We start from the raw sequence: 22,347 nt of genomic DNA on the forward strand, positions 1-22,347 counted from the left end.
ACCTAGGAAAGACTGGAACAGGGACCGATGGATCCAGAGATGGAGCCGGATAAGCTCTAGATCACTACCATAGCAGGTAGTGCACAAGGCGAGAAATAAGCCAACGGATACCTTTCTACTGATGAATAGAAGATCCATATCAGGCAATGCAGCATGATGTAGTGCCTGAATGCCTGATTATCTAATTTGATGCCCAGCCCCTGTCAATAGATGCCTGACAGCCTGATGGATACCTGAGTAAACAGATAGCTTACAGCGAGTGCCTGAGGCCAGAGAGAGTAGTATAGTATCAGGCAAAGAAGAAGATGCTGAGCCACAAGCGAAAAGATGAAAGAGAGACATCATATCATGCCACAGTCATCGGCTCAAGCATCGACTTGAGCACCGCCTCGAGAGGGCGAATGTCCAGTGAAACCCTTCTCATTCGACTCGAGTTTCACAAGTTCCATCCAGATACGTCACAGGCGCTTCTTTTCACCCCCGGCTTGTTTTGCCCCGCTTTGGCCCTTTGGGCGTTGCTTTCTTTACCTTTCATCCTTCCCTTCCTCCTTTCATCTTGGCCATCTTTCTTTCCATCCCCCCCCGTCGCATCTTCATCCTTCTCTCATCCATATGCATCGCCTTCATCTCGTTTAGATTCAACTACTCCATCCCAGCGAGTGCTACGCTGTTGACAATGGCCTACTACGACGATCGTCACTACCATCCCGCCCGCGATCGATATGCCCGGCCCGGCCCCGGCTACGAGGAGGACCCTTACTACTATGCTGACCCTCGGAGTCGTCCCCCAACGGATCTTGTCCGTCGTCGCAACGGAAGCAGCGAGTCCGTGAATGACCTGCCCCGTCATTACCCCCCCAGCGATTACGGCTACGAATACGGTTACGGATACCCCCCGAATCCAAGACGGTCTCGAGTAGCTACCGTGCAGGAGGGTGTGCGCAGATCCCATTCGCTGAACGGCGGGCGGGGCGCCTATTACGAGGACTCGGAGTACTCGTATCGACCCCGCCATGAGCGTCGTTCGAGGCATGAGGGCGATAGACGTATGTATTACCTTAGGGAACGATAGATGGGGACATTGATTGAGAAGAAAAGAAGTCAAAGGGAATTTGAGTGCTGACGAGTGTAGTTGACCGCCACAAATACTCCCGTTCTCCATCAAGCAGCCGCTCTCCGCCCCGTAGACGGCGCAAGTCCTTTTCCGAGCAGGCTCTGGGCGCTCTTGGTCTGGGAGCGGCGGCATCCTCGGCTTCCAGACATCGCGATCATAGCCGGGGTCGCTCCTATGGTCACCATGGCGGGTCCTACTCGTACTCCCCCTCGCGCTCCCGCAGCCGAAGCCGTCACCGTCGGGACAAGAGCGAGCAGCGCATGGCTCAGGCTGTCAAGGCCGCGCTGACTGCGGGAGCCGTCGAGGCCTTCCGTGTTCGCAAGGAACCCGGCGAGTGGGCAGGCGAGAAAGGGAAACGGGTCCTCACGGCTGCAATTACCGCCGCGGGTACAGATGGGCTGGTCGACCGTGACCCGAACAAGCACTCGAAGCGCCACATCATCGAGTCCACGCTCGCGGGGCTGGCGGCCAACCATTTCGTGAATGGGCCACGGTCCAGGTCGAGGTCCAAATCCCGCGGTCGCCGCTCCGACAGCCAGAGCAAGCTCAAGAACCTCGCCGCCACGGGCGCGCTGGCTGCAGTCGGCAAGGAGGCCTACGAGCGCTTCAAGTCCCGCTCCCGGTCCCGTCATCGGGGCCGGTCCAGCTCCCGCGACAGCTACGATGATAGCGGCTCGCCGCGTCGCCATCGCTCGCACAAGCGGAGCAAGAGCGTGACGGACTACATCAACCAAGGCATGGAAGCGCTGGGCCTGGGGGACAAGGACAAGGACAAGGACAAGGATGGCCGGCGAGGAAGACATCGGGGGCGGTCCTCGCGCTACGATGACTACTCGGACAGCGATCGGGATAGTGAGTATGGGCCCAGACGGGCCAGGCACTCCAGAGAAGTAGGTCGACCTCGTTCTGTTTATGGCATGCAACCACCAAGTTCTTCCACCACCACCACTACGTCGGGAGCCAGGGGCTTACAGGCTATGGACGGCGACGACGACCACCACTCCACCTCGGACAAGGATTCATCTTCTGACCTGGGAAACAGTTCCGATGAGGGCAAGCGACGCAGGAAGCTCGACCAGCAGGCCCTGGTGACGGCGGGTCTGGCCACCGTGGCGACGATCCACGCAGCACACGGGCTGCACAAGAACATGGAGAAGCGCAAGCAGCGCATGCGGCTGGTGAAGGAGGGCGAGATGTCGCCCGAGGAGGCCCGCCGGCGCCGGATCAAGGCCAACCTGGCCGACGCCGCCAGCATCGGCCTGACCGCGCTGGGCATCAAGGGCGCCGTCTCGGAGTGGAAGGAAGCCGACGAGAAACGCAAGGAGCGCGCCGAGTTCAAGAAGAAATGCGAGGAACATCGCCAGAAGCGCCACCGGCGCATGCGCAGCCAGCCCCCCCGGCGGACGGTCTACCCGGACGAGATCGAGGAGAACGCCAGTCCTTCGGGATACTCGCGCTCGCGGGCTCACACGGTCCGATCGCCGAGTGTCGGGGCGGATACGGGATCTCGGTCTTCGTATTGGAGTTGAGTGAGTTCCCTGATGGGTTTGGTTCTAGTAGGTTTCCGGAGGCTGGGAATGATTATGATGACACGATACGGTATCACGAAGTGACGACTTTCGGTTTGCTCCCGCTCTTCCTTTTCAATCTGTCCCCCAGCGTTCATGTGTATCGAGTCTAGGATTAGAATGTCTTTGATAGCCTGATTCCTCTCTGCAGAATAATACATGCGCCCTTTTACTGGTTTGATCTGCGTGCGAGTAAACGAAATAGATAATGTGTAACCTGGCATCAGTCCACGATGCATATGGCGTGGATCCATTCAGACAGACGGGGTTGTGATCGGTATCCATACCGAGGGAACCCTTGAAATCAAGAAACAAGACAAAAAAAGTCTATGTACAGTCCAAGCCAGTGACAAGACAAAGACGGAGACGAAAAGAGATAGAGAGATAGTGAGATAGTGAGATACAGAGGGATCGAATCAATACACACACACAAACACCACGCCTTTCAGATGCTCTTTTAACACGAGGAGGGTGGATAACACGTAGACAGAGACGGACCGAATCACATGGACGACTCAATGACAGATAGGGTGGGAAATTATAGAAGCAGACAAACATACTCAGACGGGAACGCTTCAACGCTCGCTCTCTTACAGAAGCCGGATCGAATCAAATGCAGGTGACTGATGCTAATGCTTGATGCGAGATGAACAGATACGGTGGCGGTGGCTAGACTGCCATAGCAACCGGACGCCGGCGAGATCTATCGATCGGCGTTGAGGTTCAGCCAGCTCAGATCCGAGTTCGGGTTCGTGCGTGAGTTCGCGGTCGCAGTTGCGGCTGGGAAGGGCGTGGTTGGCAATGGCGTGGTCGGCAAGGGCTCCAGTGCATCCGGGATCAGGACGCTCGAGCCGCGCGTGTTGATGGTGTCCCGTTCGCGGCCGCTGGGGTTGTAGAAGCTGCGGCTGTAGGTGCTGCTGGGCGGACGGCCGATCCAGCTGTGGTGCGGGGCGCCGCGCCAGTGCGGATCCGGGGCCGGAATGCTGATCGTCGAGGCGCCGTCGCGGCGGTCATGGTCGTGATCGTAATCCGTGTCCGAGGCGGCGCTCAGGGAGCTGGCGCTGGAGATGCGGGCGGACTGCGACTCGGCGCGCCGCAGCATCTGGCTGATCTTGGGTCCGTTCTCGGTCGTGGGGCTGCCAGTGACCACCCGGCCGAGCGGCTTGGGTTCCTCCAGAAAGCCAAAGTTCAACGGGGCGAGGGTGGCCCCGGGCCAGGCGCTGATCCGCTCCTCCGCATTCGACCGAGGGGCCGCGACGGACGCGGTGTTGGCTAGGCTGGTATTGGTGCCGTTGTTGTCTTGGAAGTACTTGCCCCAGCCCTCGTCCGTGGTGCGGTCCCCGGGCGGTTTACCCGCGAGGGCCAGGTCTTGCGCCTCGATGGCCTTGTCCGCACCGACCGAGGACGTGCTGGACGGCGTCCAGTCACCGTTGGACTGGACGGTGGTCAGAGGACTCGGCTTGAGCGACGTCGATTTTGGTGCATAGCCTGGGAATCCACCGGCTGCCCTGGGAGACTTTTCATCGCCCGCCCTGCCAGAGAAGATGGCGAGCGAGTCTACCGATGTGGACGCTAGCGGAACTGGACTCTTGGCCATGGGATAGGCCGACCGAGTCAGAGGTTCCATGCCCTGATCCTGGAAGCTCAGGCGGTCCTTGTCATTGGCGCCGCCGTGGCCCTGGTTGGCACGCTTGCGACCCAGCTTCGTGCGATGCAGGAAGAAGAGAATTAAGATTAGGATTAGGATAATGCCCACCAGACTGCCAAGAGTTGCTCCGATGATCGTACCAACCCTGGTGCCAGATGAATCATCACTGGCGGCGGTGCTCGTACTGGTACTCGAACTGGTGCCGGTGGCGGTTGGCGTAGAAGAGGATGATGTTGTTGTTGCGATTGAAGCGAGGATCTGCTGGGAAGATTCGTCTCCGTAGAAGAGTTTGGTTGCGTTGACCCAGCCATTAGATGTCTGGTTGAAGATGGCCAGGGAATCGGTGCCACTGCCGCTGGAGATGACAACCAATCCGTTATCGCCTTGGGCGAGAGAGTAGTGCGATCTGGTCGTTGATGATGCTAAAGTTCCGTCGTATGTCGGATAATTGGCCACGGAAACATCCCTTCTCCTTCTTCTCGTCGAGGACGACGCCCCCAAAACTGTGCCAGGGCGCGCCGGCTGACCACCGGGATTGAGCAATGCGACGCTATTCACGGTGTTGGGCGAGGCGTTCATATCGAATGACTCAAGCGCCTTGCTTCCGTCCGATCCATTTACTATGGCGCATCTCACATCGCCGGACAGAGGCTGGGGGAGGAATACACCGGAGGAATGCCAGCCATCCGAGACCGAGAATAGATGGACCTGTTTGGGAGTCGTCGAACCACCTACCAAAGCCGCTTCGCTATCGCTCCAAGGCAGAAGCACAGGTGACGCGGTGGGGTACTTTGCTGAATGAGCGTCGACGGTATACGGAGGAACGGTGCTGATAGTAAACGTGTCTGACGAAGGTTTCGAGCCATCCGTCCGACTACCGGCGTAGACCAGCAGAATGGACGAAGATTTCAGATATACCGCGCCGTGAGAAGTCCGATTTTGCATAGTCTGCTGAGCTGACTGCATGGTCGTCCACTCTTTGGTGCTGAAAGCGTATCGCTGCAACCCTGCAGGAGTCGAAGAGCCCGTGCCACCGATCACGTAGAGCGCCTGTTGGTCTTCCTTACCGTCTATTCCGCCTGTCACACATACCGCATCGGAGACCGGGTCTCCCATGCGCAATTGACTCCAGGTTCCATTGCGCTCGAGGGGGATGGATGCGAATCCATTGGTGGAGTAGGTGTAGAGGGTGTTGTTGTGAATGACCGAGCAATGGCCCTCCAATTTTACAGGGGGCTTTGGAACTATCATATCGATAGGAGATTTTAGTTGGAAATGAGGGAGTGCGATGCGGAAATGAGTTCTTTGAGGAGACCAGCCGAAGACAATCAGTTGATAACCAGCCGTCAGAGGTCGAGAAGGAGGACGAATTGACGGATCCAGGGAATGAACGGTGACTGCCAGAGTGCTATCTCATGGTCGGAATGAACAAGTCGTCTGATTGACGAGTGGTTTGGCGACGAAGATGATTCCAGAGTTGAAAAGAAAGTGGGTGCTGGTCATAGAATGTATGGTCCTCCACGTGTCTGGTGATGCGGTCGAGTTGAATGAATGAAGCGGATTGATCTAGAGTGATAGAGTCGCAGACTGAACGTGAAGAGTGGAATGCGATCATGCAATACTGGTGGAATCAAGACCGAGTAACGAAGGAATGGCGAACTGGGCGGGTAGGATGATGTCAATATCAATTCGAGTCCAACGCTTCAGGGGTGATCGCAGAGTCAGAATAAGAAGGATAATGATACGGGTCAAGGGTCTACCTGAGTAACGAACGACAAGAAGGGGAGAAAGCGGGAGAGATGGGCTGAAGGAATGGAAGGACTCCAGAGGCTGCAATGGAATAATCAGGAGATGGATTAAGAGAAAAGAGTCATCATAGTAGACAGTAGTAGATAGACAGAGACAGTAGACAATAGATAATGTAGACAGACTACTGTGGTACACGACCGCGGAACGGAGGAAAAGATGAAACGACGGTTCTGGAGAGCAGCACGAGGGGGTGGCTCGGAGAGAGAGTGAACTTGAGGACTTGAGGACTTACAGGTTTGATTTGTCTAGTCGTTGGTTGAGATGAAGACAGAAAAAGAAAAGAGGGAGGGAGGGAACCAGCACGAGGTGTGATGAAAAGAGAGAGAGAGAGAGAGAAACGAAGCAGAAGATAGATAGAGAAAAGAGAGACAGAGACAATCAGGGACTCCCTTAGTTATGGTTAGAGTACCTGGGATAGTCTGTGCTCATCACTATCATCATCATTCATCAGAGTCAAAGATGATCGGAAGATCCCTTGATAGACGACAGACAGACTTCATACTCGTCAATTATTATTATTCTAGTCTAGACTTGAATAATAAACATCTTCTAGACATTCATCTCCTGTGCAGCGAACCTTGCATCAAGGCACAGCAGAGTACCTTGAGACTAATTTCAGGGGTCAAATAATCAACAAACAGCGTCATGGTCTTTCATCCTAGGAATACCTTATTGATTGTCATGATTTCGTTCTTCACTACTATGTATCAGAAACTTTCCCCCTTTCTTCCCGTTCAGCAATCTAAACCTACTTTAATCAGTAAATTAATGCCAAGATGTACCTATTACTAGTCAGGCACAACCAGAGAGAGATGCAGGAACATGAAGCAACAGTTGACTCTGTCTGAATAATTGATGATTATGATTCTGGCTGGATATTACCCAACATCAAGAAATGAATTCGGATCGAGTCACATATGTAGGTCACCACTAACTGGATATCAACCAGAGACAGTCCCACCAGCCATCCGCTTTTCAAACGACGGGTCTCTTGGTTATGGAGAATCCAGGATTGTTCGCTTAGGCTGGTACAGATCCACTTTGGCTTGGCTTAGCCCAGTGTACTAAGTACTCCATCATCATATGGTCTACCGACTACAAGACCTAGATAGATAGAGTAAATGCTATTGATCTGGTATCTTTGACCTCAATTGCTCCGTAGTGTACTAAGCTGGAGATTGTAGACACTTTCAAACATTCGGCCGTCATGCCTGCCCCTGAGCCATCTTCCATTCGTGCGCCTTCTGCAGCAGTTTCGACAGGTTCGCCGCGGACTGGTCGTCCGCCGGGAACACATAGTCCATGTACTCCTCGTACCGGTCGTCGTCCAGCTTGCGTCGCTTCTTGACCCGCCGCGGCATCTGCTTCTCGATCTTGTCGATGTCCTCGGGTGATCCGTGCGTATGTTCGAAGGCCCGCCAGGCATTGAGAAGTTCCACTCGCTGTAGCTTCGTCAGTGTCATCGCCACAAGCCCAAAGCGCCATAAACTCACCTCTTCCTTCATCTCCTTCTCCTTGAACACCTTGTGCGCCCGTTCGAACACCGCGCGCGCCCGCCGCTTGGCCTCCTCGCTGACCGGCCGCTCCTCCTCTTCCTCCTCTTCTTCTTCCTCCTCCTCCGGCACGTTGATCTCGAACCGCGCGTAGTTGATCCACACCTTGACATGGTCCGTCTTCTGCAGGAGACGCTCGTACAGCTGCCGCACCCGGTCGTACTCGCCTTCGTACTCTTCAAAGTCAATGTACGCCTTCCACACGAGCTCCGGCATATCCAGCGTCGGCTGGTCGATCCCCAGCTCGAAAATCGCCCGAGCACGCTCCGAGTCATCCAGGCCCCGTTCCAGTTCAGCGTACTGGATCCACGATTGGCTGTTGGACGGGTTCCATTCGATCTGCTTTTCGTACAGGGTCCGGCACCGCACGAACTCGAACAGCTGCCGCTCGAGGTCGATGTAACCCCGGAAGACCTTGTCCTTGGGGCACATCCCAATCGCCTGGCCCAGCGTCTTGCGCGCCGCCGGCAGATCCATCTGGCGGATGTCGAACTGCGCTTTCAGCAGCCAGATCTTGGCAAATGTAAACTTCTTGTGGGGGACCAGCTTCAGGCATTCCGTGTAGATCTGGCGGGCCCGGTCAACGTCCTTGGCCTCCATCTCCTCCCAGATGGCGTAGAAGATCCACAGGTAGATGTACCGTCGCCAGTGCCGCTTCTCCTGCGACGGAGGGATCTGCGCAATCGCCCGTTCATAGACATCTCGAACCCGGTCCGGATCGCCCGACGTTTCTTCCAACCGTGCAAAGTCAAACCAGACATCGTAGTTTCGCGGGTTCTCCTTGAGCTGTTCCTCGTATTGCACCCGGCGCTTGGACAGGATCACATCCTCGACGCCCTCCCGGTCGCCGAACTGCTTCTCGAACGTTGTGTAGGCCTTGTGAAGCGCCATCGCCTTGGAACGGGGCAGCCGGTCCAAGGCGTACTTGTAGATCGCTCGCGCCCGCTCATACTCCTTGAGCTTCGCCTCGAACTTGGCGTACGCGATGAAGAGCTTCTCATCCATGAAATCCTCCCCCAGGGTCTCAATCGCCATCCCGTAGACTTCCCGCACCAACTCACTCGTCCCATACTCCTCCTCGAACCGGGCCCATTTGATCCAGTTCCTCGGCTCCGGGTGAACGATAGTAAACCGCTGGAAGATCGCGCGCGCGCGCTCAAACTCATTGTACCGCTTCTCAAGCTTGATATACGCACTCCAGGCGCCCTCCTCCGGCTCCCATGACATCCACCGCTCAAACACCTGCCGCGTGCCCGGAATATTCCCCAGCGTCTCCTCCATGTACACATACTTGTACCAGAGCTTGTCCACCCGGGGCAAGATGGTGACCGCCCGGTCCAGCAAGTTCCTCGCATGGTTGATGTTGCGATTCCGCATCTCCGACTCGATGTACCGGATCCAGAGCACCACCGAGGTCGGGTTGACGTCCAGCGCCCGCTCAAAGATCGATCGCGCCCGCCGGAATTCCTTCTGCTCCAGTTCCCAGGCTGCATACCGCATCCAGTTGTTCATGTTAATCCGATTGCGGCGCACATAGTCTTCAAACTCCTTTCGCTTGCGGCCCTGGTACTCGTGCAGTTCTTCGAGGTCCGCGAATCGCTGCGTCGGCGCCTGCAACGCGGGCTCCTGCCGGTCAACCGCCTCGCGGAGCAGCTGCTCCGCTGAGATCTGGATCGGCGCGGGGGCCTTGTTCTTGACCCTGGGAGGGCCGCGAGACGACTCCATGGTGACGATGGGTCAGGTATCAGCAAGCGGAGATGGCAGGTTCACTTTCGATTGTACGCGTAGATACAGATAACACACCCTTCGGAAAGTGTGGCTCGCTCAGCAACCAAAATCGGGATGTTGGATCCCCAACTCCAGTGGATCGTTGTCAAGCAGTCCGTTGGTTCTCTTCAGTCAAAAGTCGAAAGCTGCGCTCCGGGTCTATGACGCCACCCGGATGACTAAGCGGTGGTCCCTTCCTAGTAGTGGCGGGCCGACGACGGTATTTCACTTGACCAGCTGCAACACTGCTTCAGCGGTTGCCTGTTTTTACATTGCCGCCATCATGTCGAACGCGGAGGAGCTTTTGAGAGATTTCGAAGAGGATGAGGAGGAGTTCCAGGCCGGTGAGGAGATCGAAGAGGATGTCGGGGAAGAGGTGCAACAGCCAGCGCCCGAAGTCACCAACGAGTTTGACGTCGCCGTGTCGACCACCGACGAACTCACACGCCTTCACAAGAGCCTACGAGACCACTACTCGATCAGATTTCCCGAGCTAGAAACCCTTGTCACGAATCCTATTGACTACGCTAAAACCGTTGCCATCTTGAAAAATGGCCCTCTTAACGATATCAAGGCCCTCTCGTCCTCGGCCGACAACATGGTCGGCGCGCCACTCAAGTCCATCCTGGACGGTCCGTCGCTCATGGTTGTCGCTGTGGAGGGAACGACGACGCGTGGGCGTGAAATGACAGAGTCCGAGCTCAAGGCCGTGCTGGACACCTGTGAGAGGATTCTCAAGCTAGACCGCGAGCGGACCGCGCTTACACAGAGCATTCAGTCGCGCATGAGCCAGATTGCACCTAATCTTGCCGCTTTGATCGGACCCGAGACTGCCGCCCAGTTTCTCAACCAGACCGGTGGGCTGAAGGAACTGGCCAAGATCCCCGCGTGCAATCTGGCCGCGCAGGGCTCCAAGAGATCGGAAGGGTTAGGATTTGCTACAAATATCGGTATCAGAGCGCAAGGTTTTCTCTACCACTCGCCACTCATTAAAGATATTCCGAATGATCTAAAGAAACAAGCAATCCGAATCGTCTCGGCTAAGATGGTTCTAGCGACTCGCGCGGATGTGGCGAAGTACAGCCCCGATGGCTCTTTGGGCGAGGAATTGAAACAACAGTGCTATCAACGCTTGGAAAAGTTGACCGAGCCTCCTCCGAACTCCGGTGCGAGGGCGCTTCCGGCGCCTGATGACAAACCCTCGAGAAAACGAGGTGGACGGAGAGCGAGAAAGGCCAAGGAAGCAATCGCCATGACTGAGCTACGGAAGGCGCAGAACCGGGTGGCATTCGGCAAGGAGGAGGCAGAAGTCGGCTATGGCACCGGCGAAGGCACCGTTGGTCTGGGTATGCTGGGGCAGCAGAACGACGGACGGATCCGGGCGACTCAAATCGACCAGAGAACCCGGGCCAAGCTCAGCAAGTCGAACAAGGGCTGGGGCGCGGCAACCCCGGTCAGCGGGACCGCATCTTCTCTGCGTGGGTTCGGTGCGGGTGCGGGCGGCGCAGGCGGCACTGCGAGTGTCCTCCAGGCAAAAGGTCTGCGAACCTCGGGAGTGGGTCCGTCATTGGCAGGCACGGCCGGCACGGCCAGTACGATTGCCTTTACCCCTGTGCAAGGTCTTGAGCTTGTTGATCCCAAGGCGCAAGCCGAGCTACAGCGCAAGCGCAAGGCGGAGGAGGATCGATGGTTCAAATCAGGCACCTTCACGCAGGTGGGCGGTCAGAGCAGTAGTACAAACAGCGGGGAGAATGGCGGGTTCAAAGTGCCCCCATTGCCCGCCAGGAAGAAGGTCGATACAGGCGAGGGCAAGATGGCGCCACCTCCTCCGCCTGTGAAGCCATAGCCATAGCCATGTTTCTGATTGTGTTGAATGTTGAGCATTGACGGCGTTGGTTGGGGTTTGCAATCATGATACCAAAAATAATAGATCTTAAAGGATATCCATATTGTTAATGTACCGAGTCCGTAGAACCGAGTGGTGGAATACCCGGGGCGAGCCACGGTTCACTTTCTTCCCGAATGAGCGGCGATGGCGTGCGTCTGCAGAATTTGGCGCAATGCTATTTGATTTATCTAGTATGATTGCCATTGCTGAGCATCAAGAATGTGTGTCCTCGGCATATTATAGAGTATAGACAGGGTGATAGTCTCACACATATCACACATATCACACACCCTGACTGTCGCCCTAAGCAGCCGAAAGTCATAATCAGTAACCCATTCACTCAACTAGTGATCATGAACAAAATCAAGGGATGAATCCATCCATGTATGCATGTGGGCCGGGGGCGTTTCACGAAGCAAAGAACCATCATGTCGGGATATTGCGTGCTCAGTCAGCATTGTCTTATAAATTGCGCTTCTCCTTCACTTGATATCTGTAGTCAGTTGTTTCCTGTCTGAATAGTCCTTCGCTACCATTGACCGTCATTCTTTTGAGGTGAAGTCGGGGTCGAGGAAGAGAACAGTGTCGGTACACAATCACCACCATGGCCCCGGGGATACAAGACTCGGTGCTCTCAGCAGCAGTACTCACCGAGGAACAAGAACAAGCCTCCCCGGCCAAAAGACGCCCGCTCTCGCTCTTCCATCACAGCCTGGTCACATCCGACATGGACGCGCTGAAATTCCACGCCGCCGCATCCCTCCAGCTGCGCTTCAGCCCCCATCAAGACATCAACAGCCCAGCAGAATCAAAATCAAACTCGAAATCGGATCCACAGGCTCACTCCCTCATCGCATCACCCTACAACTCCGCCCTCCACCTCCTCAACCTCCAAAGCCTCGATACCCCCAACCGCCTCCTCGCACAGGCCCTGACAATCCTCCACCCCGTGCGCGACGACTACGCCACAGCCCCGTACGCGGACTCCTTCAACTGGTCCTCTGTCTTTGCGTTCCTGCGTGATCTGAGCATCCGCGAGGGTCACGTCTGGTCCCGGACGCGCTTCTACGTCGTGGTGTTCCGGTCGACGTTGTTGGCGGGCGCGGACGGGGACCGACTGCATGAGCTGGATGCGCGGTCGCATCAGGAGGCTGTGGCGAGTGGGGGGTTACTCAAGTATTGGTTTGGGACGAAGAATGGGCGGAGGGAGAATCTGGCGACTTGTAAGTCTTCCTTTGTTTTCTTTTTGGATGGTGGTGTTGACTGGGTAGGTCTCTGGCGGAGTCGGGAGGATGCGCATCGGGGAGGGACGGGGCCGTGGCATCGGAGGGCTAGAGGGGCTGCGAGAGAGCTGTATGAGAAGATTGTGTTTACGACGATGGAGTTGGTGGTTGGGGATGAGGTGGGAGAGTGGACGTTTGGGGAGTGGACTGACTACTGAGTGATATGTGTTTGATAGTTCAGCAGAGATACCCTTTAAGAGCATGTAATTACTTCGATCAATAGTTTCAATTATCCTAGTGGCTAAGGCTATACTTGCATCATCAGGATGCTTCACGATCAGTACGGAGTAGTCAACTATATTCTCATAAGGAGTATGATTCCCCGCGGTGTGGAGGAGAGAGAATGGACCCATCGTGCCCTAAAAGAGTAGTATTCCACGTCCATGAGGGGACGATCGACTGTCTTACACTGAACCTCATTAATATTCAAAGCGATATGGATTATCAACCTATGAATGGATTCGTTGATCAGAATGAATGCGGGGCAGTATTATCACTTGCAGGGGAATACAAAAATATATAGTTCGAACCTCAGCTGTATGCTTCACCCCCCAACTAAGAGTACATTCCACCCTTCGAAACAATCAAAATGGTCGGACTCGCAGTAGAACACAACATCAAAGTCAACGATGGCCCCTTGACCTCCGAAAACGCCGCTCTTCTCCGTCCCTCGGACCCCGACCTCCCCATGGACGAACTCCGCCATCGCTACGACCAAGACGGCTACCTCTTCCTCAAACACCTTCTCCCCCGCGAGGACGTCCTCGAAGCCCGCAGACAGTACTTCTCCCTCCTCGCCCCGACCGGCGTCCTCAAAGAAGGCTCCGACCCCGTCGAAGGCATCTTCAACCCCGCCAAGTCGCCCGACGAGTACCCAGGCATCGGCGCCGGCGCGGTAGGCAACAACGGCCGGCCGGGGGGCGACAAGGCGGCGCAGTTTGTGGATCTGGCCATCGAGGCGCACTACCAGGACTGGTATGCGGAGACGTTCTGCCACCATCCGGCGTTGGCCGGGTTCGTGGCCCGGTTCACGGGCTGGGGCGAGCAGACCTTGAATTTCCGTCGCACGCTGCTGAGGAATAACACTCCCCGCACGAAACCCATCGGGGTGCACTATGATCAGATCTTCTTGCGGCATGGGGAGCCGACGAGCGTCACGGCTTGGGTGCCTATGGGGGATGTCAAGATCAATGGTGGGGGCCTGATCTACCTCGAGGATGGTATGTCATCATCTTCGTGTGCGGTGTGCCTTGAGAAGAGTGCTAGCACTGGCTGACCGTATCAGGCGACCCTGTTGGACTCAAGATCGAGGAAGAGTTCACCACCAAGGCGACGCAGGCGGGGTTGACCGACGAAGAGGCCAGGTCGGCTTTCAACGCGAATATGATGGCCACGGGTCTTTTGTCCGAGTCGCCGGTGGAGTTTGCCAGGCAGCATGGCCGTCGCTGGCTGGTGTCTGCCTATGAGGCGGGTGATGTCGTCTTGCACAAACCTCATACGGTAGTGTCCTGTCCTTCACTTTCAGCGGGATGTAATGCTGACGAGCGCAGATTCATGCATCGACTGTCAACCATGACCCGGATAATGTCATCCGTCTGGCGACGGATCTGCGATTCTGCGACTCTTCCAAGCCTTACGATAAGGTACGTACGTTTGCTTCGCGCAAGCCAGACAAGTCACAGTGGCTAAGATGACTTCAGAGATGGATGAACTTCTACAGATTTGGAGACGGTGTTTGATCAGTAGCCAGAGTAGTGGATTAATCTCATCACGCATAGTCAACACCAGCAATCTATCCCTCAAAACGTGCAATGACATATCCTGTAACAATTAGTTCAGTTCCATCTTCAGATTCAGCGAAATCTTACAGCTCCCCATCGCAATATCCCCCCGTCCACCCATGACCCTGAAGAGCGCACTGTACGACTCAGCCGAATCCATTCTTCAACGTCAGGCCATAAGGAATATCAAATACCGTGTTATGACAAGCCAGATTGGCAATCTCGTCGCCGCCATCGACCTCGCAGGATGCCTCGACGTTGAGCTGGTTAACTTGGATGGGTATGCTGTTTGCCAGTTGGCCGAGGAGGGTGAGGAAGAGTATGTTTCGGATATTCATCGTGATGTATACTTGGTTAGTACATTTGAAATCTGAGAGAAGTTTTGCTCGAGGGATTCTTGAATATCAAGGGTCGATCAAGGGATATGTCTTGTCGTCATTGATGACGATCTTGATCTGCTATCCTGAAGCAAGGGGTTTCCATGAACTTTCACGCATGATTATTTTCCAGATCATATTGGAACTTATGTGAAATTTATACTCCTAGTGTAACAACAATCTATATAATGTACAATAAGTCAAGACTAAATCAAATCATGCAACTTGCAACATACAACACCCATCAACCCAGCAACCGGCCAACATCTATATATCCACCGATGGCAAAGAGACACCCCCCAGAAGAGGAAGCATATACACAACTGAGATCCAAAGATTCCACACCAGAAAAGTCGTCCGATCACTGGCCGCATCCCGCCACATGAGCATCCTAATGGCGACAGCAAAGGCCAACACGACGCTCAGGCCAGCAGCAAGGGGACCAGCCCCCGCCAGTAGCGGACATACTACCCCCCAGACAGGCATTGGAAGTGCAATGCTCCATCGCGCCGCAGCATCCCCAATCACGAGGGGAAGCGTTCGACGGCCCCTCTTCGCGTCGCCTTCCTGATCGCACATGTCCTGCACGTGCATGGTCGTCAGGATGATCCCCGTGATGACCATGATCCAGAGTCTGAGCGAGTACTGTCTGGCTTCGGGAGACTCTGCAAACACAGCAGACCCAGAGCCAAGCGCTACCTCTGCAGCCCCCGAGTTGAAGCATAGGTATCCCAATGCGTTGATGATATTTCGGATCACAGGGTTGTTGTCACCCGCTCCGAAGCTGTTGTAACAGGTGCCTAGGACGATGAGGCCAAGACATTGCCGGTGTCCGCCGCTGTAAAAAAAGCTGTAAACCAGTGCAAGGGCGTAGAAGCCTAACATCAGGCGTTTTGCCTGGGACCCGGAGAGACGCCTGCTTGGGAGCGGACGCCAGGGCTTATTGAGGCTGTCTTCGGCGATGGACGAGGGACTGCGCTGGTTGTTCATCGTCAGGGGAAGAAGATTGATCCCGACCCAGCCAATGATCAGAGGTATTCGTTGGACTGTATTTAGGTATGCGGGAAGTTGAGACTGAACGTCGCGCAAGTCCAGAGAGGCGAGAGCATTGGTGATGCCAAAGATGGTGCTTGGAAGGAGAATTGTCTGGACATCGCTTGCGACGAAAAGCCAGAGCGTATATCCGCTTGATGCAACTGCCCATGATAATTGATAGAAGATATGAAAATTGGGCCCGCCAACTGACATGTCGCTCTGCATCTTTGCTGTGCACTGATATGGTCAGTATGTATCTTTGAGTAATCAGCCTTAACTAACCTTCATCTGTACTATGCTATCAGAATGATCAACTTCGTCCTAGTGTGCTCTTTATAACCTACACAAATGGTGACAGTCTCTTTGGCGCAGGGTCTCAGCTGAAGTCATTGACAAGACAACCAAGTGTGCTCTTCGATAATAGACACCAATAGACATCAGGTTCTAGCAAGCCTGAGCTCGCATTGGAACCTTCGACTGTCTGAGTCTCAAACACTTCCTGACCTTGACTCAGATTGAGGGGCTGATTCAAATGCGCCTTGTCACGGAGGGCCAGTAGGTACTGTTTTGGACCTAATGATTGATAAAGACGGCGCTCCCGAGCAATGCTGAAGGACTCAGCCTGACATTCAGGCGACAGCACAAGATGAGGACCGGCTCATCTTGGCCCCGATCAAGAATGTCAATATGCCAGTAGTAGATAATCATAGGGAAGTTCACACACGCTCGATATAATGACAAATAAATTGTCTTCTCGAAGATTGAATTCGACCCATTCCAGTGCAACCTGCAACACGAGCCAGATCAATCACACCCTAAGGCATGTCTCAGTTCAGGTCATTTGCTCTGCCATTCTTATCTCTGATTGAGCTCAGCCTTGCGAGGTTACACGTGTAGCGCGGAAAAGTATTTCACTGCATTCCTTATGGCTGTGCTCACTGCCATAATGGGTCCATTCTTTTATGCTGAAACAAGATGACGGTCATCTATTGAGGCAGTACATAAGCTTGAGAATGAGAGACATATTCGGTGATATGCCAGCCAGAGCATTGTTCTCGCTGCAGCCAGTTTCACTTACGTTCGGAAAGTGATGTGTGATCAAGTCAGACAATGGCGCAGTTGTCTCGAACGGGAATGTTTAAGCATAAAAAATTGGCAAATGCTTGAGAAGGGACGCCTTGGTATTCGATTTACTGAGATGATACGGTGACAGTCTAGTGCGTCAGACTGCATATCCTGATCAAAGAATTGTGTCTTACACTCTTACTGAATGCTTGACAGGGATGGGTTGCCTAGTATATGAGAAATGCCCTCTTTTGGGTACCTGAGGGCCTTAGGCAGCTGTCTGGTCGTAGAAACCTAGTCCTTCACTTATATCGCTCACTTGCTTATATTTCGAGAAGAAGAATCGACCGCACCTCATCTCTCCTTCCACTTTTTATCCTTTATAATCTCTCTACATCATCAAACATTCATCAGTACATTTCGCTCGTTCGACAACCCAACCCTGTCAAATCAAGACGACAAACATGTCTTCCTCTCCAGAATACGTCTTTACCCGGGACTATTTGGACAACAACCGGTATGATCATCCAAAGCTTTGCTCTCTGCCTCGCTTACAATTGCAGCATCAACCTGCAGCACTATCTGGTCGTCCAACTCTTTGGATACCGCATCCACCCGTCGATTCCTGTCAAGGATGTGAACAACTTACGGATTGCGGACGTTGGAACTGGTACTGGGTGTGTCAAGCTCGAATTGTTTAATGGCAGCTACTCACACGGACAGTGTCTGGCTCACCGATTTGGTCGACGAATTCCCTGCAACTGTCCAACTGGATGGACTTGACGTCTCCTTTGATGCTACTCCTCCACGCGCCTGGCTCCCGCCCAACATGAGCCTTCACCATTGGGATATCAAGGCCGAGGTCCCCGAGCACCTGGTTGGAGTTTATGACGTGGTTCATGTTCGCCATTTCGCCTTTGTTCTCCAACAGCCTGACTTGAAGGGTGTACTTGACAATCTATTGAAACTTCTCAGTACGTCAACCAGCCTCTACAATTTCCCTAACTCTAACCGCTGGTTACAGAGCCCGGAGGCTACCTCCAGTGGACCGATATCGACGTATCCTCACTTCGCGTCGAGAAGATCAATCCAGACGTCAAGGTGGACGCGCAGGTCAAGTTGATGAACCTTTTCCAGGCTAATGATACTCGTCTTCGTTCCGCGTGGGTTCCAACTCTGCCCTCGCTTTTCACACAGAGCGGATTCACAAATGTCGAATCTGATGTGAAGGAGGCCCCACCCCATCTGGGGGTTGCACTGCATGAGTGTGGAATGTTGGCCACGGAGGTGTTGGCCCGGAACAAGGCAGGTGGGAACGAGCAGATGGTGCAGCAACTTAGACAGTTGTTGACCGAGGCTGCAAAGGAGACTCGGGAGGGATCTGTTCTGGCTTTTACTAGACTCACTGTCGTTGGTCAGAAGGCGAGCCAGTAGACTGCCTTAAGCGTGGTAGGTATCGAACTGTCGCACACCTTAGGCGCCGGAAGTAGACGTCAGACGTTGTTCCATAACTTCAATACCTTGGCTTAGGAATGATGTACTATACACAGAAGACGAAGTTGCGCCGTCGGTTTACCATAACCATCGCTCAATGCTTACACTCCTTTTGTGATACACTCGTTTCAAACCTGACCAAGCCCCGTAGGGGGAGCGACGATCACCGATTCAGCCTCAACTTCAGGAATGTAACCCCGCATCACGCAAGGGAGTATGGACGAAAAATACCGACATGGGTAAATTGTGTACTGCTATTCCTACACCTTATCTCTCACAGCATGTGCCATCTCGTCAGTCATTGCGACAGTTGGTAACACAAACCTGCGCAAAAACTGCCGGGAATGGCAGTCTGCACTACCATGGGGGTATTTATAGACTCGATGCCTTCCTGGCCAAAGAATAAGCGCTTAGGTGATATGCCCCCTCAAACCAAGTCTTCCTGACAGTGCCAAAAATCAGTTGGACGACCAGATGGCGGATCAAGGCGGACCCCAATACTCGGCTGCTTACCTTGCAGAGGATAGACGCCCTGCCCTGCTGAGCGTGGCGATCACCTTTCTTGTACTGAGTACATCTGCAGTCATCTTACGCTTCGTCTCTCGTCGTATCGGGCGTGTTGGCTGGCATCATGAGGATATCTTCATCATCTTGGGCTGGATATTCTATGTGGCGTTGATATCCGTGGGAATCGGTACCTCCCCATCTCCTCTGTCAAACGAAGAATACTAATGTGACAATGCGCTGCAGGAGACATGCGGTATGGCGGCGTAGGCCTGCATCAAGCACGCGTCATGGCCATCGATCCGGTCATGATGCAGACCTGGGCCAAGTTCCTCCTCGCCATCGCGTTCATCTACATCTTCGCTGTGATCCTTCCCAAACTCGCCGTGCTGAGCCTGTACATCTCCATATTCAACAGGCATCGCGTCTCCCGCATTACCTGCTATGCCACCGGCGTCCTGATGATAGGCAACTGCATCGGCTGTGCGGCGGCGGGCTTCGCGGTCTGCACGCCTCTCCGGCGACTGTGGGACATGAGCGTTGACGGGCACTGTTTCAACATCAATGCGTGGTTCCGATACTCGCGGATCGTGAATCTCGTCTCGGATGTGGTGATGCTCATCCTGCCGATCCCGCATGTGATCCGGTTGCAGTCAACAATGCGGTTGAAGGTTGGCTTGTTGATTACGTTTTTGCTGGGCAGTGTGTGAGTCGAGCCTTTTCTTCTTTACAGCGTACAAGGCATCGTGGTATGGGGCTGACGAGCGTAGGGGCCTCATCGCCGGCCTTATTGCCTTCTTTACGTTCAGCACTACCAATGCCGTGTCGGACAACACCTGGAGCGCGGCATTGCTGATCATCTGGACCCTCGTCGAGGTGGGGATGTATCTCATTGCGTCGTGCTTGATCGCGTATCAGCCGCTTGCTAAGTTTATTTGGAGAAATACTTGGCGTCGATGGCGAGGGCAGAAGAACAGTTCTCTGGACCAAGAGCATAGCCATGTGTGGGTTCGGACGAATGGTACTCTGCCCAGTCAGAGTCATACTACCAGGGGGAAGGCTGATGATGAGTACTTGGAGCTGGTGTCAAGGGAGCGCAGTGATCGGGGGTCATCGATATCCGGGGGGATTATGGTTGAGCGCCAGGTAATAACTGATTGAATAATAATGTAACAGCTACTGTCACTATCTTCTAGCATAGATAATGAAACAGAACGAAGTTTCCACAGTCACAGGCTGATCCATCTCCAAATAAGGGTCAATGATATCTAGACTACTCATGAAATTGCATCGAGCCGAAGTGATTATGGTGATGGATAGAAAGTAGCGGTCAGAGGACTGAGGGATAGCCGGCCTCAGGCAGCGACCCTGACGGAAGTGCCTTGACGCCTGAGGTACCCATGCCCCGCCGCAAAAACCCTCCGAGTCCGAACGGCGTTTCCCCTCCGACAGTAGCCAGAGCCAGAGAACGTGCCTAGTGAGAGGATTTCCCCTCCGCTGGTTTCTCCCTTTTATTTCTTCTCTTCCCCTCCTCTCTCCATCTCATCCACTCCCTTCTCATCCTTATCCTCATCCTCATCCTCCTCAGTAAGTCATCTCATCCTATCTTCTGTTCGATTGCGGTCAATCTATCGAGACTCGTCCTAACTGATCTTGTCCAGCTTCTTGTTTTCCAACTATCCTTTCTCATCATCACCATGGCTGCCCCCGCTCAGAAGTTCAAGGTCGCCGACATCGTACGTGGCCCTTTAGATCCTGCCTCACATTCAATCCTTTGCACGATGTTAACCCCCTTTAGTCTCTGGCTGCCTTTGGCCGCCGCGAGATTGAGCTCGCCGAGATTGAAATGCCTGGTCTCATGGCCATCCGCCGCAGATACGCCGAGGACCAGCCCCTGAAGGGTGCCCGTATTGCCGGTTGCCTTCACATGAGTATGCTTTCCCTGTCAGGAAAGGGGGTTTGAAACTAGAATCTGACTCGCCTTTAGCCATCCAGACCGCTGTTCTCATCGAGACCCTCACCGCCCTTGGTGCTGAGGTCACCTGGACCAGCTGCAACATCTTCTCCACTCAGGACCACGCTGCCGCCGCCATTGCTGCCTCCGGCGTTCCTGTGTAAGTTCTCCTGCCATTCTGAACCAGCCAGCTCTAATATCATAACAGCTTCGCCTGGAAGGGTGAGACCGAGGAGGAGTACCAGTGGTGCTTGGAGCAGCAGCTCAACGCTTTCAAGGATGGCCAGAAGCTCAACCTCATCCTCGACGATGGTGGTGACCTGACCGCTCTCGTCCACAGCAAGTACCCTGAGATGCTCAAGGGCTGCTACGGTGTCTCCGAGGAGACCACCACCGGTGTTCACCACCTCTACAGAATGCTCAAGGAGAACAAGCTCCTTGTTCCCGCGATCAACGTCAACGACTCCGTCACCAAGTCCAAGTTCGACAACCTGTACGGTTGCCGTGAGTCCCTCATCGATGGTATCAAGCGTGCCACCGATGTCATGATTGCCGGCAAGGTCGCCGTTGTTGCCGGTTACGGTGATGTTGGCAAGGGCTGTGCCGATGCTCTCCGCAGCATGGGTGCCCGTGTCCTCGTCACCGAGGTTGACCCCATCAACGCCCTCCAGGCCGCCGTCCAGGGCTACCAGGTCACCACCATGGAGGAGGCTGCTCCCCAGGGTCAGATCTTCGTTACCACCACCGGTTGCCGTGACATTCTCGTTGGCAAGCACTTTGAGGTTATGCGCAACGACGCCATTGTTTGCAGTAAGTGACAGGATTTTACAAGCTCTACTACCTTTGTACTGATCACACACAGACATTGGTCACTTTGACATTGAGATTGACGTTGCCTGGCTCAAAGCCAACGCCAAGTCCGTCCAGAACATCAAGCCCCAGGTTGACCGCTACCTGATGCCCAACGGCAACCACATCATCCTCCTTGCCGAGGGTCGTCTGGTCAACCTCGGCTGTGCCACCGGCCACTCTTCCTTTGTCATGTCCTGCTCCTTCTCCAACCAGGTCCTTGCCCAGATTGCTCTGTACAAGGCCGAGGACGAGGCGTTTGGCAAGAAGTACATCGAGTTCGGCACCACCGGCAAGAAGCCCGTTGGTGTCTACGTTCTTCCCAAGATCCTGGACGAGCAGGTTGCTCTGCTCCACCTGGAGCACGTCAACGCCAAGCTGTCCAAGCTCACCCCCGTTCAGGCCGAGTACCTGGGTCTGGATATTGCCGGTCCTTTCAAGAGCGAGATGTAAGTGCGCCTAATCTCTTGCAACAGGTTCAAGCTAACGTTTGCAGCTACCGCTACTAAGCATCTTCCTTTCTCGATGGCGTCGACGCTTGATATACCTTGACACATAGACCTTTTCAACATGATCACGATGTTACGAACAACATAAAGGGTTCTCTCAACTTAGAGCTCAAAAGTATTTGTCTTCAACGGCAAGAAAAGTGGCATAT

At 54.2% G+C, this 22,347-nt stretch overlaps 9 protein-coding genes across 9 annotated transcripts; 6 read left to right on the top strand and 3 right to left on the bottom strand.

The window, feature by feature from the left end:
* Positions 1-676: 676 nt before the first annotated feature.
* Positions 677-2,643, top strand: CDV56_107859 (uncharacterized protein; the record flags this gene model as incomplete). Its single annotated transcript, XM_026761478.1, has 2 exons — positions 677-1,046; positions 1,133-2,643. The coding sequence occupies 2 exons, from the start codon at positions 677-679 to the stop codon at positions 2,641-2,643; spliced, it is 1,881 nt and encodes a 626-aa protein (XP_026616008.1).
* Positions 2,644-3,385: 742 nt separating this feature from the next.
* Positions 3,386-5,581, bottom strand: CDV56_107941 (uncharacterized protein; the record flags this gene model as incomplete). Its single annotated transcript, XM_026761560.1, has 1 exon — positions 3,386-5,581. The coding sequence occupies one exon, from the start codon at positions 5,579-5,581 to the stop codon at positions 3,386-3,388; it is 2,196 nt and encodes a 731-aa protein (XP_026616009.1).
* Positions 5,582-7,344: 1,763 nt separating this feature from the next.
* clf1 (putative cell cycle control protein (Cwf4)) lies at positions 7,345-9,417 on the bottom strand (the record flags this gene model as incomplete). The annotated part of the gene is made up of 2 exons (XM_026761701.1): positions 7,345-7,581; positions 7,633-9,417. The coding sequence occupies 2 exons, from the start codon at positions 9,415-9,417 to the stop codon at positions 7,345-7,347; spliced, it is 2,022 nt and encodes a 673-aa protein (XP_026616010.1).
* A 325-nt stretch (positions 9,418-9,742) lies between these two features.
* CDV56_108158 (U4/U6-U5 snRNP complex subunit PRP31) lies at positions 9,743-11,305 on the top strand (the record flags this gene model as incomplete). The annotated part of the gene is made up of 1 exon (XM_026761777.1): positions 9,743-11,305. One exon carries the CDS (start codon positions 9,743-9,745, stop codon positions 11,303-11,305), a length of 1,563 nt encoding a protein of 520 aa, XP_026616011.1.
* A 646-nt stretch (positions 11,306-11,951) lies between these two features.
* CDV56_108216 (uncharacterized protein) lies at positions 11,952-12,788 on the top strand (the record flags this gene model as incomplete). Its single annotated transcript, XM_026761835.1, has 1 exon — positions 11,952-12,788. One exon carries the CDS (start codon positions 11,952-11,954, stop codon positions 12,786-12,788), a length of 837 nt encoding a protein of 278 aa, XP_026616012.1.
* Positions 12,789-13,219: 431 nt separating this feature from the next.
* Positions 13,220-14,785, top strand: CDV56_108250 (uncharacterized protein; the record flags this gene model as incomplete). The annotated part of the gene is made up of 4 exons (XM_026761869.1): positions 13,220-13,850; positions 13,916-14,130; positions 14,181-14,273; positions 14,465-14,785. 4 exons carry the CDS (start codon positions 13,220-13,222, stop codon positions 14,783-14,785), a joined length of 1,260 nt encoding a protein of 419 aa, XP_026616013.1.
* Positions 14,786-15,055: 270 nt separating this feature from the next.
* On the bottom strand, positions 15,056-16,048 carry CDV56_108305 (UbiA family prenyltransferase; the record flags this gene model as incomplete). The annotated part of the gene is made up of 1 exon (XM_026761924.1): positions 15,056-16,048. One exon carries the CDS (start codon positions 16,046-16,048, stop codon positions 15,056-15,058), a length of 993 nt encoding a protein of 330 aa, XP_026616014.1.
* A 1,304-nt stretch (positions 16,049-17,352) lies between these two features.
* Positions 17,353-18,322, top strand: CDV56_108360 (uncharacterized protein; the record flags this gene model as incomplete). Its single annotated transcript, XM_026761979.1, has 4 exons — positions 17,353-17,405; positions 17,452-17,565; positions 17,612-17,862; positions 17,913-18,322. 4 exons carry the CDS (start codon positions 17,353-17,355, stop codon positions 18,320-18,322), a joined length of 828 nt encoding a protein of 275 aa, XP_026616015.1.
* A 534-nt stretch (positions 18,323-18,856) lies between these two features.
* CDV56_108398 (adenosylhomocysteinase) lies at positions 18,857-22,198 on the top strand (the record flags this gene model as incomplete). The annotated part of the gene is made up of 9 exons (XM_026762017.1): positions 18,857-19,076; positions 19,133-19,592; positions 19,657-20,032; positions 20,548-20,622; positions 20,685-20,817; positions 20,874-21,000; positions 21,049-21,650; positions 21,703-22,138; positions 22,186-22,198. The coding sequence occupies 9 exons, from the start codon at positions 18,857-18,859 to the stop codon at positions 22,196-22,198; spliced, it is 2,442 nt and encodes an 813-aa protein (XP_026616016.1).
* Positions 22,199-22,347: the final 149 nt, after the last annotated feature.

This window comes from Aspergillus thermomutatus, assembly GCF_002237265.1.
Source record: "Aspergillus thermomutatus strain HMR AF 39 chromosome Unknown NODE_52, whole genome shotgun sequence".
Taxonomy (NCBI): Eukaryota; Fungi; Ascomycota; class Eurotiomycetes; order Eurotiales; family Aspergillaceae; genus Aspergillus; species Aspergillus thermomutatus.